General features: G+C 31.0%; 1 protein-coding gene across 1 annotated transcript; it reads left to right on the top strand.

Moving 5' to 3' along the window:
• Positions 1-3,346: 3,346 nt before the first annotated feature.
• On the top strand, positions 3,347-15,308 carry LOC148616276 (solute carrier family 23 member 1-like). The gene is made up of 12 exons (XM_088583169.1): positions 3,347-3,445; positions 4,840-5,067; positions 6,108-6,265; positions 6,829-6,947; positions 7,336-7,409; positions 8,539-8,720; positions 10,263-10,383; positions 11,277-11,433; positions 11,872-12,125; positions 13,930-14,203; positions 14,536-14,631; positions 14,989-15,308. Exons 1-12 carry the CDS (start codon positions 3,347-3,349, stop codon positions 15,222-15,224), a joined length of 1,998 nt encoding a protein of 665 aa, XP_088439295.1. The 3' UTR covers positions 15,225-15,308.
• The last annotated feature ends 1,465 nt before the right edge of the window (positions 15,309-16,773 follow it).

The following is a 16,773-nucleotide window of genomic DNA, read 5'->3' on the forward strand; positions in this document are numbered from 1 at the left end:
TTAAATTGAATTGAAGAAGTATCATTTCCAGAGGACGGTTACCATATTGGTGCACTTGGTCCATGCTCCCAGTCCTTAGTGGAGTCCGAGTTGCTCATTTGCTTTCGTTACTTTGTATGTATCATTTTAGTTACTCTATGTTCTTTGTTGTGTATGTGTGTTTTCCATGCCTGGTCTTTGTCCCTGGATTACATTCTTTTGATTACCGCTATAACCTTGGTTCCCTTGATTACTCTTTAAACAGATGGTGTCTGAAATTTGTAATAGCTGTATGCATTTTATTATTCTTGAATTGAACGGACTCTGTTTGCACAGCAGAATTATTGCCATAATAAGTTATACAAAAATAAAGCGTTATATTCAGCATAATGCATTTGAGACCGGCATTATAATGAATGCTCCTGGATAACATCTAGGGGGTTTGTTGAGGACAAAAATTGTTATGGAAGTTTTCCACCTCCTCAGTGAATATTATTTAATATAACGTATCCCATTTCTATATTTACGCATGATTTTCATTTTTTCCCCACATATTCAAGGAGTATTTGACAGGAACTTACCCAGATTCTGCTGTAAGGAATGACAGATGCAGAGCTCTTTCTTAATTGATGTTGTTGTTTAAAGTACTATAACAAAATACGGCATCAGTGTTTTAATTTTCAAAAGAAGAAAAATCTATAATTGTTTGTGTCACTGCTTGGAATTGACTTTTGTTTATTATGTGTCATTCTGAATCTTGAAATAATCCACTGATTACCATGAAAACGATTATGAATATTTATTTATCATTTATTTTATTTATTATTATTATTTGCCATTCAAAAATATAAAAACAATTAAAAAAAATCATCTATGAAGAAAGTCGTATGTCATCCTTCTGGTACTATTAAAGCTTAACACTATTATCTACTAAAGACTAACTGAAATTTCTTTTTTTTTTGTCAATTCAGTGAATATCAGACGATGCAATCTTAAGTTATGAAAAGACGCTTGGACGTTGGGTATTGTGTTATATATTCTCCAGTATATCAACACATTAGTTTATAATTTATTAAAAATATTACTTATGTTACGATGATAGCATTCTATTGATTAGTAAAGTCAAGGGAAGCTGTCACTCTCAGGTTCCCGCAACTACCAAGAAAAAATAAGCTACACCGGACACTGCTTTTTATGATACTCTATCAAGTATTTCAAATAAAAAATCTTTTTAGTCTGCTAAAATTTGTATTAAGATGGTACACCGAATTTTTCAGGGCAAACCCCCATAAAATATTACACGTTTTACACGTTGTAAAAGCTTAACGGCCTTAAGACAAACCTAGAAATATATGTCATACGTCATACAATTGATGCATGACCGTCGAACTAATATCATAGAAACAAAAATATAATGTTTAACTATTGGTAATCGTGATGGACGCATCTTTAGGTTATGTACGTCGTCTGTCTACCAAAAGTGATATCTTGTCTGGAATAGATCTTTCGGAAGCTGTAATAGAAAAAGATGACAAAGTAAGTTAGTTTCATTATTTAAAACACTTAAAATTGTGTCCTTTTCCATTATATTCATTATGTAGTGTCGTGTGCATGGATGCTTTAATAACTAACTAATTGTACAGATATCGTAAATAAAAGATAACTTACTGAATAATTATTCGTTCAGAAATATAATCTTAGCGATTTGTTAGTGTATTACAACCCTACTTAGAAATAGTAGAACACTAAATACTGTCAACAAATCATTCAGAATGATTTATATTTATAGCTTTATGTTTTATTTTTTCTCTCAAAAAATAAAGTGCGTCGGTATACTTCGATTCATTTGAGCAAACACTGTATATGTAAAAAAAACATTGAAGAAAAAAGCAATTGAACGACAAAAGTTTGATATTAAACTTTACAAGGTAAAGCTACGAAATCATATATAAATGTGTAAATGTTCATATAAGAAGTATATTTCATGTAAAAACACTACACGTAAAATAGTTTTCGGCTGATATTGATAAAACATAAGTTTTACGTTTGTAAGTGTTATTTCTTTTATATAAATGTTTGTACCCGTCTCAGTGAAGTTTTAACACGCTTTAAACTTCCTGTATTTTTGTATTTTTATTTGAAGCGTTTTAACATATAATAAAGTATAACGTACTGCACAATCGTATTATTTTGGAACATTTTACATTCTACAATATATAGGAAATAGTTATGTAAACTCTTGAAAAGTTTCAATTTGGAATTAGTTGGAGATTATACAGTATGAATTAGTGGGAGATTATACAGTATGAATTAGTGGGAGATTATACAGTATGAATTAGTGAGAGATTATACAGTATGAATTAGTGGGAGATTATACAGTATGTAAATATGCATGATGTCATGAATTAGAATAAAGACTGTTAACTCAATTCAAATTAACATGACACAAATTTTCTCTATTAGCTCATTCCAACCTAGTCCATTGACGTTAGTATCCTTCTTACAGTCTCAAAGTACAGAAAATTGTGCTTAAAGTTTTTTGCATTTCCACATAAATAATACAAACTTATGCATATTGTAGGACCATTATGTATGCTTTGTTTATACTATGGGTTATCCGGTTATTCCACTGCTTGGAATTGACTTTTGTTTATTATGTGTCATGCTGAATCTTGAAGGTAATCAGTGATAATCCACTGATTACCATGAAAACGATTATGAATATTTATTTAGCATTTATTTTATTTATTATTATTATTTGCCATTCAAAAATAAAAAAACAATAAAAAAAATCATCTATGAAGAAAGTCGTATGTCATCCTTCTGGTACTATTAAAGCTTAACACTATTATCTACTAAAGACTAACTGAAATTTCTTTTCTTTTTTTTTTGTTAATTCAGTGAATATCAGACGATGCAATCTTAAGTTATGAAAAGTCCCTTGGACGTTGGGTATTGTGTTATATATTCTCCAGTATATCGACACATTAGTTTATAATTTTAAAAATATTACTTATGTTACGATGATAGCATTCTCTTGATTAGTAAAGTCAAGGGAAGCTGTCACTCTCAGGTTCCCGCAACTACCAAGAAAAAATAAGCTACACCGGACACTGCTTTTTATGATACTCTATCAAGTATTTCAAATAAAAAATCTTTTTAATCTGCTAAAATTTGTATTAAGATGGTACACCGAATTTTTCAGGGCAAACCCCCATAAAATATTACACGTTTTACACGTTGTAAAAGCTTAACGGCCTTAAGACAAACCTAGGAATATATGTCATACGTCATACAATTGATGCATGACCGTCGAACTAATATCATAGAAACACAAAAATATAATGTTTAACTATTGGTAATCGTGATGGACGCATCTTTAGGTTATGTACGTCGTCTGTCTACCAAAAGTGATATCTTGTCTGGAATAGATCTTTCGGAAGCTGTAATAGAAAAAGATGACAAAGTAAGTTAGTTTCATTGTTTAAAACACTTAAAATTGTGTCCTTTTCCATTATATTCATTATGTAGTGTCGTGTGCATGGATGCTTTAATAACTAACTAATTGTACAGATATCGTAAATAAAAGATAACTTACTGAATAATTATTCGTTCAGAAATATAATCTTAGCGATTTGTTAGTGTATTACAACCCTACTTAGAAATAGTAGAACACTAAATACTGTCAACAAATCATTCAGAATGATTTATATTTATAGCTTTATGTTTTATTTTTTCTCTCAAAAAATAAAGTGCGTCGGTATACTTCGATTCATTTGAGCAAACACTGTATATGTAAAAAAAACATTGAAGAAAAAAGCAATTGAACGACAAAAGTTTGATATTGAACTTTACAAGGTAAAGTACGAAATCATATATAAATGTGTAAACGTTCATATAAGAAGTATATTTCATGTAAAAATACTACACGTAAAATAGTTTTCGGCTGATATTGATAAAACATAAGTTTTAAGTTTGTAAGCGTTATTTCTTTTATATAAATGTTTGTACCCGTCTCAGTAAAGTTTTAACACGCTTTAAACTTCCTGTATTTTTGTATTTTTATTTGAAGCGTTTTAACATATAATAAGTATAACGTACTACACAATCGTATTATTTTGGAACATTTTACATTCTACAATATATAGGAAATAGTTATGTAAACTCTTGAAAAGTTTCAATTTGGAATTAGTTGGAGATTATATAGTATGAATTAGTGGGAGATTATACAGTATGAATTAGTGGGAGATTATACAGTATGAATTAGTGAGAGATTATACAGTATGAATTAGTGAGAGATTAAACAGTATGAATTAGTTGGAGAATATACAGTATGAATTAGTGAGAGATTATACAGTATGAATTAGTGGGAGATTATACAGTATGAATTAGTGGGAGATTATACAGTATGAATTAGTTGGAGATTATACAGTATGAATTATTGGGAGATTATACAGTATGAATTAGTGGGAGATTATACAGTATGTAAATATGCATGATGTCATGAATTAGAATAAAGTCTGTTAATTCAATTCAAATTAACATGACACAAATTTTCTCTATTAGCTCATTCCAACCTAGTCCATTGACGTTAGTATCCTTCTTACAGTCTCAAAGTACAGAAAATTGTGCTTAAAGTTTTTTGCATTTCCATATAAATAATACAAACTTATACATATTGTAGGACCATTATGTATGCTTTGTTTATACTATGGGTTATCCGGTTTAGATAGACTGTAAAGAAATGATTTGACACGGATTTGACACGGTTTGTTGATATTTGTGTGAGGTTTCTTATGTTACGCTAAAAAGGTACTTTGTCTATTATTATTATAATTTTTATTACTTTTATATTTACAGGGACTGTTTATAAGATTAGATAAAGATGTCGACAAAGTAAGCAGAAGGGCATCCATAATTCCCGTTAGCCGTAAACCATCCATCGCAATACCAACAATTAATGAAAAATCTATCGCTGATTCTGATAAAATTTGTGATATTACCGAAAAAAATGATGATGACTGGAAGCTCCTATATAAAGTCAGTGATTCTCCACCGATTCACATGACAGTTTTATTTGCATTCCAGGTAATACACACTAATCAATTCAAAGTGTTTACTGAAACAATCTATGTCACAACCTAATTATTATAAAATGCTATTACTCATGACATGAATTATTTACTACACACTTTAAATTTTGAAAAATACGTTTAAATTCTACACGAGCTGGAGCCATAATGGTTAGAAACACAACAAATTAAAACGAAACGGTGTACAACAACACATCAATAAATTGCAATATGATATTCATAAAATATTATGAAAACACATAAATGGCAGCGGAAATTAAACAAGACACAAATGTATAATTGATTCGGACATTTCATTGCCCATTCATAACTGTTTCACGTTCACGTTTGCCAAAATTCGATGAAGGTTTCTTTTTATTGATAAACATGTCATTACTTCTATCAAAACAAGAGTTAATTTTTTCACAAAATTAATTTTTATATCGAAAGTAAACATAGTAAGTTACACCTATATATGACAATGGTAATGCTTTCTATTTATATCATGCTAAACCCTAAATAAAGAGGTGTATTATTAAACTGTGTTATGTTTTGTTTGTCTGTTTGCTTTTAATGGGAGAATATTTTTTTCAGTTCAAATAAGGGCTAAAATTTGGATGTCAGTACATGCTGGTAGTCCTGTGTGTATTGTTAACTATGCTTGATTGCTTATGGTCCGTATTTTAACAATGAACACATGTATCTTTTGAAATGAGTTTTGTCTTGAGCTTTGTGCATTTATTTGTGCTTATTCACACCTGTTGCAAGTCAAAAAATCTTCAGTTTTTATTACTCTTGGACAATTTAGATTTTTTATAATTAGGTTATAATTTGATCACAATTACCTTAACCAGTTTAATTGTTCAAGGGGCCAATTGAAGGGAGAACTATGAATTTGAGAAATTTCCTACCGTCCATCGAAAACTGTCATTGGCTTTACCTATTTTACAGTTAAATAGAGTTATTGTCTCTTTGACAAAATCCACTTTTCCTCAACATTTTCTCTATGCTATATTTAATGAATTGTTTTCTATGTAGTTTTCATATCTTTTACAGCAAACTCTGATGGTATTGCCATTCTGTGTGATGTCAGCTATAATGGTCGCACAGTCGGTGTGTGCTGAAGATGACAATGATTTAAAAACCCAACTGTTATCCACCACAACATTACTTTCAGCTTTGTGCACAATAGTTCAGACCACATTTGGAGTCAGGTGAAAATTTTATTCATATTCGATTAAAAACAATATTTTTACGGAGTTGTTTTGAAATTACATCATCGGCATAAATAAAGTGAAAGATAGTCCTCAAATTAATCTAGTCACTGAGATGTTAGACGACGTTTCTGCAACAATTTCATAGTAAATTGAAGAACCGAGTTTTAAGATGCCATAACAAAATGAAATAATAAGAACAATACCGCACCTCAAAGCTGCACATGTAAAATTATTAGTACATTCTATTGTATTAGTAATGGTCTGTATCATCATTTTCTGTTAATTGATATTAAAACGTTCGACGCTTCCAGTTATATTTTGACAGGAGGGAGAATATTGCTTAAATTTCAGTTTATTTGATTATCACCGAAAAAAGTTTTACATTTTTCCAACTCAATATGGTTCTTTCTGTTATGTGTGGCAGATAACACTTCCAAACACGAGGAAATTCGAGCAAATGGAAAACAATTCAATTTGTCACTTTATTTAGAAGGTAAATATGTATTTAATGCAAGAATAATTTAAATTCTTGTATTTTGAATTGTCTTTTTGGTATATAGACTTCCTGTTTTCCAAGGGCCTACTCCTGCATATATAGTCCCTATTCTTGTGTTAGCTGGCCTACCCGACTGGAAATGTGAACCAATGTGGAAGAAAGTCATCTACAATGTAACAACAGGTTTGTTTTTTAAGAGGTGAGAATTAAATCATTTTGTTGTTCCATATAAAGTCTTTGCATTGCAATTATATTCAAAGTATATTTCATAGCTCATTGTTAAAAGTATATTTAGGTAACACACTTGATAAATTATCGATAGACTTGTTATATATCTTCTGGTTATATTTCCACAATAATCCAACTTAATATTGATAAGAAGAAGATTTAAAAAAATAACACTATTTCCTTGTATTTCTCATTGCATCTTTTGTTTAGTATCTCTATTTTGATCTTATTTTTGGCATAAAAAGTAAGATTTTAGGAAACGGAAAAGTATTTTAGGGAAAAATGTTCTTTGGATCTTCTCAAAATAATCTTTTAAATACATTTTGTTGTGTTTGATATACAGATGAAAACATCACCATTGATGAACTGGATATTGTTGGTTATAGGGAACAAATAGTATTGCCTAAAATTAGACAAGTAAGTTCAAACTAACAAAAGCAGGTACGACCAAAGATTTTAAGTATTGCAATCAAGACGAACTAGCGATGTATATGTGGGCCTTAAGGTTAAAATATATATCATCCACTGATGATTACTTATTCCGATAATGTACACATTACAATAACTATTTCATATCTTTAAGGTCAGACTTCAATAAAGGTCATTGTAAAACATGTCACGCGTAATATCGTCGTATATAGTTCTAGTATTGATCTAAGTATGGCATTTTATTATACGTCTTACTCATTGGTCTAGATGACAATGTCGGAATTTTGTCTAATTGATAAACATTGTATCAAACATCTGAACATGTGGGGCCTTGAGCTGACATATTTCATCCCGATGGGTTTGTTGCCTTTTTGACATATTTACCATATCCATTCTTGTTATGAAGTAAAGATGCAAACCATCTTGCATCAAGAAAAAAAAAGTAATAACATTTTATGATATTTGTCAATGAGGAGATATAATGATTTTAACGAGGGAAAAGGCACATTGCCTTTAGCAGTACATTATTTTATCAAAATATTTACGGTCTAGTTATGATTTGAAAAACAATTTACTACCAGTGTTACATCATGCAATGAAATACAAATCCTAGACAAAAAAGAAAGTATCAAGGTTTTTTAAAAACGAATTTTGACCCTTGACACTTTTTTTCTAAATATCACATCTACGACTTGTTTCAAAGTTTAAAAAAAAATCCCCAAGGTCAAGACTTAAATAAAACAGTACATTCTAGTACGAGATTTATTATGACATTGTGATGTATTCGAACGCAACGATCTTACTCGAAATATACACATTCCTTACTGGGATATGTTACAAATAGTTGTTCAAGATATATGAAATGCCATCTTGATACAATTTTCCTAAAGTATACCGACCTTTGAACGCAAAAGTAAATTCGTTTGTAGACAATCTGTCCTTTATCGCGAAAATAAATTTTATATATTGTTTACCAGCAAATATATAGATATAGAAGAACGATTTAAACCATCATATAAGGCCTTCGCCAAATGTAGATATAATACATGAAAGATCAAACATTTTTGGGAATGGTAATTTTATCATATTTATTCATTTATAAGTATAAAAATTTTAGATGCAGGGTAGCTTAGTTTTGGCGGGATGCCTTCACATGCTGATAGGACTGACTGGTTTTGTAGGAGTGCTCTTGAAGGTCGTTGGTCCACTGACTGTTGTTCCTACACTTCTGTTATTGGGAATTGAATTAAACGGTGTCATGAACACCTTTTGCGAACCAAACTGGGGTGTTGCAACAGGGTATGATTTGCATTAAATGATAAAAAATGAGAGTATGATATGCTTCCATTATGCTTTCTTTATATCGTCATACTTTTCATTCTGCTGTTATCCGTTTTTTTGTAGTTTGTTTAGCCTTTCTTTCTAAAAACAAAATTATCTAAAATTCTTCGATTTGTGTAACTTGTTCTTCGTATTTTATAATTGGACTTGGAACTTTAAAATATGCTTCAATTATGTTTCCATTATATGTTTTCCTTTTCTCAATTTCTTTACTGATTATGTAGCCTATTTCTGTGTACTTTTTATGATCTAATCCAATTTAAGTCATACTTTAAAAAATGTAAAGAAAAAAGACTTCGAAATATTCTAATTCTTAATATCTTATGTTAGAGAAAAAGGGGACAAGTATTACATAGGACCACTAGCAACATATGCTTTTACATTTAAAAAAAATATGGAAACATTTTTTAAGGAACAAAATTAAAATATATGGTTTTGTGCCTATAAAAATACATGGAAACATTTTTTTTCAAAAAGTATATGAAAATCATTTTCTTTTAATCATTAAGGCCTATGAAAAGTTTATATTTCGCAGATGATTTATATCTATATTTTTTATTTGTCACAAAAATATGTTTTTCACATGCTTTTCATGGTGGTCCTCAACATATGAAAAACATGTGAGAAACAAGTGTTTTTCATGTGTTTTTTTTTCAAATATGTAAGAAATGTATGTTTCTATTTTTCCTAAAGTTTCGTTTACTATTTTAAATCCTTAAATTAATTTCTTTTTTAATTAAAGTTGTAATGATCTGTTTAGTCCATATTCGCACTCTTTTTGAATCTAAAGGTTGTTGATTGAAAATAGCCTAAAATTTCCAAATATTATCTTGTGTATTAATCAGACGAAAACTTTTCAAAATGTTGTGTTAAAATTATAGCGGTTTTGTGAAGTACAATGTTGTCAAATTAATGATATATCATATTTTTATAATTATTTTGCTCTTAAGAATAGTTTTTTTTTGTCTTCACAATCTAAAAAAACGTAGATCATACCTATTACCCGGTACAAACAGTATACCAGCTCTTTAATCGTTTACGTGAGAGTCGACATTATATACAGAATCTTTATAAAATGCTTTATAAAATCGAATGAATGATGGCTTAATTTTTACTTGGAATCAAATTTTCTGATCTATGTTGTTTGCATTCATTTTCTGAGGTAATTTTTGTTCAAGGTAAAACCTTGGAGAAAGAGTAATTAAGGGAACCAAGGTCATAGCGGTAATCAAAAGAATGTAATCCAGGGACAAAGACCAGACATGGAAACAGACATACACAACAAAGAACATAAAGTAACTAAAATCATACATACAAAGTAACAAAAGCAAATCAGCAACTCGACTCCACTAAAAACTGGGAGCATGGACCAGGTGCACCGGTAGGGTAAGCGTCCTCTAAGATCTATAGTCAAAACAAAATTTACTACATCCAAACTTTATACAGGTAAATCTAAAAAAAGCAACCTTTAGGTAGCATGCTATGTTGTATTTATTTCAGAACATGTTTGTTGTCTATGATATTAGCTGTATATCTAAATGGTTGGAATATGCCACTACCAATGTATAGTCGGGAGAAAGGATGTCACATCATGCGATATCCACTGCAACAAGTTCTATCTGTATGTCGTAAATCATAAGGCGTTTTTAAAAACAAAAAGCAAAGTTTTAATAATATTATTTTGGTTCATTGTTTCATGTGCTCAGGTATTTAGTTTTAGATCAGTTCATAAAATTATGATTCCAGTCATATGCAAGGGTCGCATCATTATTTCAACTTTTATATACTATTAATATATTGTTTCGATATTAAGAATGAAAAAAAATGTTTTCGAGACTAGCCTCTGTTATTGTCGATTTCAAGCTGTGATAAATGTTTTATCTTGATATAATTTTCCTAAAGTATACCGATCTTTGAACGCAAATATGAATTCGTTTGTTGAGAATCTGTAGTTTATCACGAAAACAAATTTCATATTCTGTTTATGGCATATTTATTCCTTATCCAAAGAAAGGAACATCGTTTAGCCAGATCCTTTGATCCAGTTTCCGCTTTATAAATAACGTATTATCCTTAAACAATTCTAGTTTCGGGGATTTTATACATCGCATCTACCCAAAAGATCTTTTGCAATTAGGCTTATGGAACAGGGTTATGTTGCTACAAGATTGAAGTCATCACTTCATAAGTTTTATGGTCGTCATCATGAACTCGTGGATCATTACGGTGTATCCATCTGCACCATGAGAACTGATTTGTTCAACGTGTCATAGTTTTCCTTTCCTCTTTCGTCTACTCGGACTTGACTTTTTATCAGGGGCTCGTCGGTGTTTCCGGAAAAAAAGGAGACGCACCTAGTCAATTCCAGGTTTTAGTGGAGCAACTTTTGTTGCTTTGTACGTATTATTTTTATTTTTTATGTTCTTTGTTGTGTCTGTTTATTTTTTAATTGATGTTTGATCTTTGCCTTGGATTACATTCTTGTGTGATTAAAATTTCATATTTTGTGTATAGATAATGATTGCTATTTTAATTGGCTGGAGTACGTGTGGTATACTGACTTACACCGGAGTACTGACCGAGGACCCTAACAACATACAGTATAAAACTCGTACAGACTATGGTTATGATGCCATTCAAAGAACGCCATGGCTTATCATTCCATATCCTGGTATGTTTTTATTTGCAGCCAGTTGTTTTTAAGGTCAAATAAAAAGGACATTAAATGCACCAGGTAAATCTGGAATAAAAACTGTGATGTTTATGTCTTACTAGTTATAAAGGCATATTAAAAAAAGATGTATTTGGACAAAATAAAAAAAAAATATCTGTAAAAAAAAGGCGATGGAACTATGTAATTCGGTCTGAACGTTTTGCATAAACTTTAATATATGTTTGAACTTTTGATGTACTATTTTTAACATTTACTTTCAGAATGTTTTTTTTCTACTCGTTCCTTTTTCTTTCATTCTAAGAAAAGTACGATGAGACGAAAACAGTGACTTTCTCTATGTAAAGTGATTCTTTGAATAGTGTATTAAACAACCAACATTGAAATTGGATTTCGATTAATTCAATCTTGCATATTTCTGATACATCTCTTTTACAGGCCAGTTCGGCAGCACTGGTTTTAGCGGTGGTATATTCATTGCGTTCTTCATAGCCACTCTTTTATCGATAGTTGAATCGATGGCTGATTATTATGCATGTGCAAGACTGTCCCATGTCCCGCCACCGCCGTTACCCGCCATGAACAGAGGCATAATGGTGGAAGGATTAATGTCTATGATTGCCGGTTTTTTTGGAGCGGCACATGCCACGACAACATACAGTAACAATATTGGATTAATCAGCATGACTAAAGTGAGTATAAAAATGATCTTTGAATTGGTTTTAATTTAACTGTAATATTCTGATGTTGCTTTTCATTAAACTTGAGATCAATATATTTGCTGTCTTGGTGGTTGATGTGAGTATTCATTTTTTTATAAATAAAATGTACTTTAATTGTCATTTCAGAAATGTAGGGTTTGATTTATTTTCCTTTTTTATTTATTTTATCTCTATTTTCATAAATATTTTTCCTATTAAGGCGTCAGCCCTATCTCATACAAATCTTCGACAAAGCATGAACTTGATATAGTTTATTTCTGTTCTGATTATGGAAAATTACTTTATCAAGAGTACTGTTAAAGTACTAATTTTTGCGGTATACTAATTTGCGCTATTTCTTGGTGGACAAAACCCGTCAAATTGATTTTAACACCATATCACGCTAATCAATGAAAACAGAGAAAATTGATACTCGCAAATATGTTCACTTGACAGAATCCGCAAAAATTTATACGTTTACAGTAATAAAATATTTCGTATTGCATCAATTATACTTATATACGAATAAATATATATGGTATACCTGTCCTAAATTGCTTCGTGGTTGCCTTAATCCCTTCTTGTTCCTATTTGTTTCGAAATTGAGGTATGTACGTTTTGTACAGATCAGTAACCATTATTTTTTTAAAGGTTAATATATGATTACCTTTTAAATCTAAACTCCATGTTGAAAGCTTTCTTTTTGTATGGATAATTCCTCACATCTACCATACTACTAATGTATCAATAAAAGACATTACTTATTGTTTCAAAAACATTTCAGTGAGATATTTTTTTTTCAATTGTTTATTACATCCCCACTCAGAAAGGTTGTTCCTCGCCTCTCTCTTAAAAGAATTAGTGATTTTATCAAAGATGTATGGAAAGTAGAATATATTTTCGCAGCGTTTTTTCGACGACATCCAATGTTTGCCTTTAAACATAAACGTTGTGTATAAGTGTCCTTTTACTTCAATTAAACATGATTTAATTGAATTTAATTTATATGAAAGAGTAGTAAAATAGACAAAATAATACGTACAAAGAAACAAAAGCAAATCTGCAACCGGAATCCACTAAAAACTGGGAGCTGGACCAAGTGCACCGGTAGGTACCGGTACAAGCTCCTCTACTTTCTTGAAACACACACTAAGTTGCTCATAAAATGTCAAGTCCGAGATAAACGAAAGGGAAAAGAAAACCTTTGACGCAGTGAACAAATCGGTGCAGACGGATACACTATAACGATCGATGACTATAAAACGTCTGTTGTGATGAATTTAAATATTTAGCAACATAACCTTGTTCCAGATGCTTTATTGTAAGGAGTCTAGCACGGTTAATAAAAATTCCGCGTAGTTTCGGCAAGCTTTTCCATAATGTATCAATTGTGATATGAAAATTCCATACGCAGGTGCTGAGGGGATGTCTCCACAAAAAATTGACAATATGAAATGAAAAGTTTTCTCTTTCCGTCGATTTCTAAATATAGCTCAAGATATGACGCTGCGTTCATGGCGTACTGTCTTTCCATCAAATTCTTTGCTCTAGATGCCAAGATTTGAAGCAGATAGTGTATCAATACGACAAAAACCCTACACTAAAGTGAAAAACAAACAAACAAAAATCTACATAGGCAAAGTGTCTTATTCAGGGAGAGCAGGTTTTTGCAATAGCTAGCGGATTCGGCCAAAATTAATGTAAATAGAGCATTGTCCATCGGGCAGAAACTATTAATGACGATATAAGTTTAAAAATGAATTTCTAAGTTATAACAATGTTTTCTTTGTTCGAGGTTGCCAGTAGACGTGTGTTTCAGATGTTAGGATTGCAGTTGGTATTATGCGCAGTCATTGGTAAAATGGGTGCAGTTTTAGTAACCATACCATATCCAGTCTTAGGTGGTGCTGCTATAATTAGTTTTGGCCTATTTTTAGGGATTATTCTGTCCTACCTACAATTCGTTGACATGAATTCTCCTAGAAATTTGGCCGTCATTGGCGTTGCCATTATTACAGGACTAATGGTTCCTAATTGGATCAAAAGTAACTTTGATACAATAAAAACAGGTAACTCGTATTTAGTGTAATTGAAAACGATATACAGTAGAAAATAAGGGAATTACATGTTTCAAGTTAAGAAAAATAATGTTGTCATCGCTCGACTGATTTTGATTATTATTCGAAGTGAAGATTTTACTTTCACAATTGCACTTTGGGTTGCTCAAATTGTTGCAGTTGCCTTGAATATAGTAATTGTTATACATAGATCAATTTAGTAAACCTTTAAATTGTGAGTGGTATTTAAGCATAAATGATTTGGCAAGAGATTGAAACCCTTGTCTGATAAATGCTTCCTTATAAAACCGGACGTTGTGCATATTCTTTGTATATGATTTCAGGAAATGACAGTTTCAACCAGTTTATTATTATGGCTCTAACAAATCCATCTCTTTTTGGTGGACTATCTGCCTTTATCATGGATAACACTATTAAAGGTATCACAAAAACATTGTTCCTTTAATGTATTTTGACATGGCATGTTCATGATTGACTTTCAAAACCAAATATGCTTCGACAAAACATAACAAAAACAAAAGAGGATAATTAAGCAAAATAGCAATTCACCAGAAACATAAACACTATGAATTTTCAGACCATTGATTTATATAAAAACAAATTGATTTTCGTACAAAGCATATAGTTTTTTATCATTTAAGTCATAACATTGAAATAAGTTTTTCCGGTGGAAACAATATTTTAGATAATAAGTTATGTTTTTAATAGCAAAACTAAAATATATGATGTCAGCATATTTGAATTACTAGAAATCAACTTCTTTTTTGCCATTTTAGGGACCAAAAAGGAGCGCGGTCTAGCAACCTGGGCAGAAGATAATAGCCAGTCAGATGATTTTCAACAACAAACAGAAGAAGATGTTGACGTCTATGAAATCCCTTGTTTAACTAAATATTTAGATAAGCTTCCTTGTATGAAATACATCCCCGTGTTTCCAAGATTCAACAAGGATAATTTCAAGTGCAAATCAAAGTCTGTTAGCTCGACTGAAAATGACATGGAGCTTTCATAAGGCAATACACACCGAATTTGAAGTTTTATCTTACAAAGCATTAACTGACACTCAAGCAAATGTAGAAATAAAGTGGAAATGGTTTGCATTGTTTTATCATTTTAACAGTAGTAATTTAATTCTTAGTGATGTTTGTCTGTAAGCTGATATATGTGAATAGATGATCCTATTTTCACGAGACCCATAGACGGGCATGGTCTTGTAAAAAAACGATTACTGTGGGTAGTCATAAATAAGAATTGTCATAGCACTTTAAGTGATATATGGCAGAAACTAACACACAAAAATGATCTACGTGATCACGTGATTAGTCCCAACAGGAATGAAACAATATATAATGAAAATCCACAAGCCATTAATAAGATCTGTTTCTGTCGAAAAGTACTTCAATATTCTTAATGATACAGTTTGTGTACTTTTTTTGTAAATTTAGAAAAACAAACCATTGCTTACATAATGGGTATGGTAGACATACTTATGTTACAGTAGAACGTAGATATTGTATTATCTGCAATGGGAATGAGGATGATGTCGAGTTTGTGATTTTATGATTGATTTTGTTTGTTTTATGTTACTTTTCAATGAAGTATTTCAATCAATGAATTAGAAGACTGTCAGAAAAGCTCAATTAGTCAAGTGAAATTTTAATTTGATCAAATCTGAAGTCTAATCCAATGATATTGCTTTACTATAAAAAAATTTAGCTATAGTAAAAACGTTTATGAAAACTTTGTATTAAACCATATGGTCAATATAGAAACAAGGTCAAATGCAATGTTGGTGTCGCTCAAACATGAAATAAATCCCATGTTATGACATAGCTATATAAACTTCTGTAGAAAAATCAGTAGTTGAAAAAAATGTACAAAAATGACTAACAACCGGAACGACAAACACCATGAAGTATCAAAATATATACCTCCCGCTATATAAACGGATGTACACAAGGAGTAATCAAGGGAACCAAGATTTTATCGGAAATTTAAAGAATGTTATCCAGTAAAATAGACCAGATATTGAAAACAGACACACACAACAAAGAACATAAAATAACCAAAATGATTCATACAAATTAACAAAAGTAAATGAGCAACTCGAACTTCACCAAAACCGCGGATCATGGACCAGGTGCACCGGTAGGTTATGCGTCCTCTGCTTTTCCAGAAACACCCGTTGAGTTGCTGATAAAAATTCAAGTTCAGGGTAGCCGAAAAAGGGCACTATAATACGTTTAACATGTCACTTCTCATTGTGCAGATGGATCAATGAGTTCATGAAGACGACCAGAAATTTTGTAGTTTTGACAAAGAATGGCTCTTATTATATCACTCACTCAAAATGAAGGATATATAGAGATAAGGGTGCCTGTCCTTCCGTCCATACTTGTCTTTCCGTTATACAAAGTGGTTCTCATCTCGTACCCATTACTCCACCTATACCACTGAATCTTTATGAATCAATTGGGCAGCTCTTATTTCAAATTTTGAATCAAATAAATTTTTAGGTCAAAAAGTTCATATTTCCTATTAAATCTGCATTAGCTTTCATT

This window comes from Perna viridis, chromosome 5 (assembly GCF_037379345.1).
Source record: "Perna viridis isolate PV_CMFRI_1.1 ecotype Kerala chromosome 5, ASM3737934v1, whole genome shotgun sequence".
Lineage (NCBI taxonomy): Eukaryota > Metazoa > Mollusca > Bivalvia > Mytilida > Mytilidae > Perna > Perna viridis.

What these genes read in the sequence shown, in the direction of transcription:
- LOC148616276 (XM_088583169.1), top strand. Translation starts at nt 3,347, where the DNA reads ATGGACGCATCTTTAGGTTATGTACGTCGTCTGTCTACCAAAAGTGAT. An exon ending in CAGACCACATTTGGAGTCAG is followed by an intron (nt 6,266 to 6,828) that starts GTGAAAATTTTA and finishes TTTGGTATATAG; the next exon opens with ACTTCCTGTTTTCCAAGGGC. An exon ending in CACTGCAACAAGTTCTATCT is followed by an intron (nt 10,384 to 11,276) that starts GTATGTCGTAAA and finishes TTTTGTGTATAG; the next exon opens with ATAATGATTGCTATTTTAAT.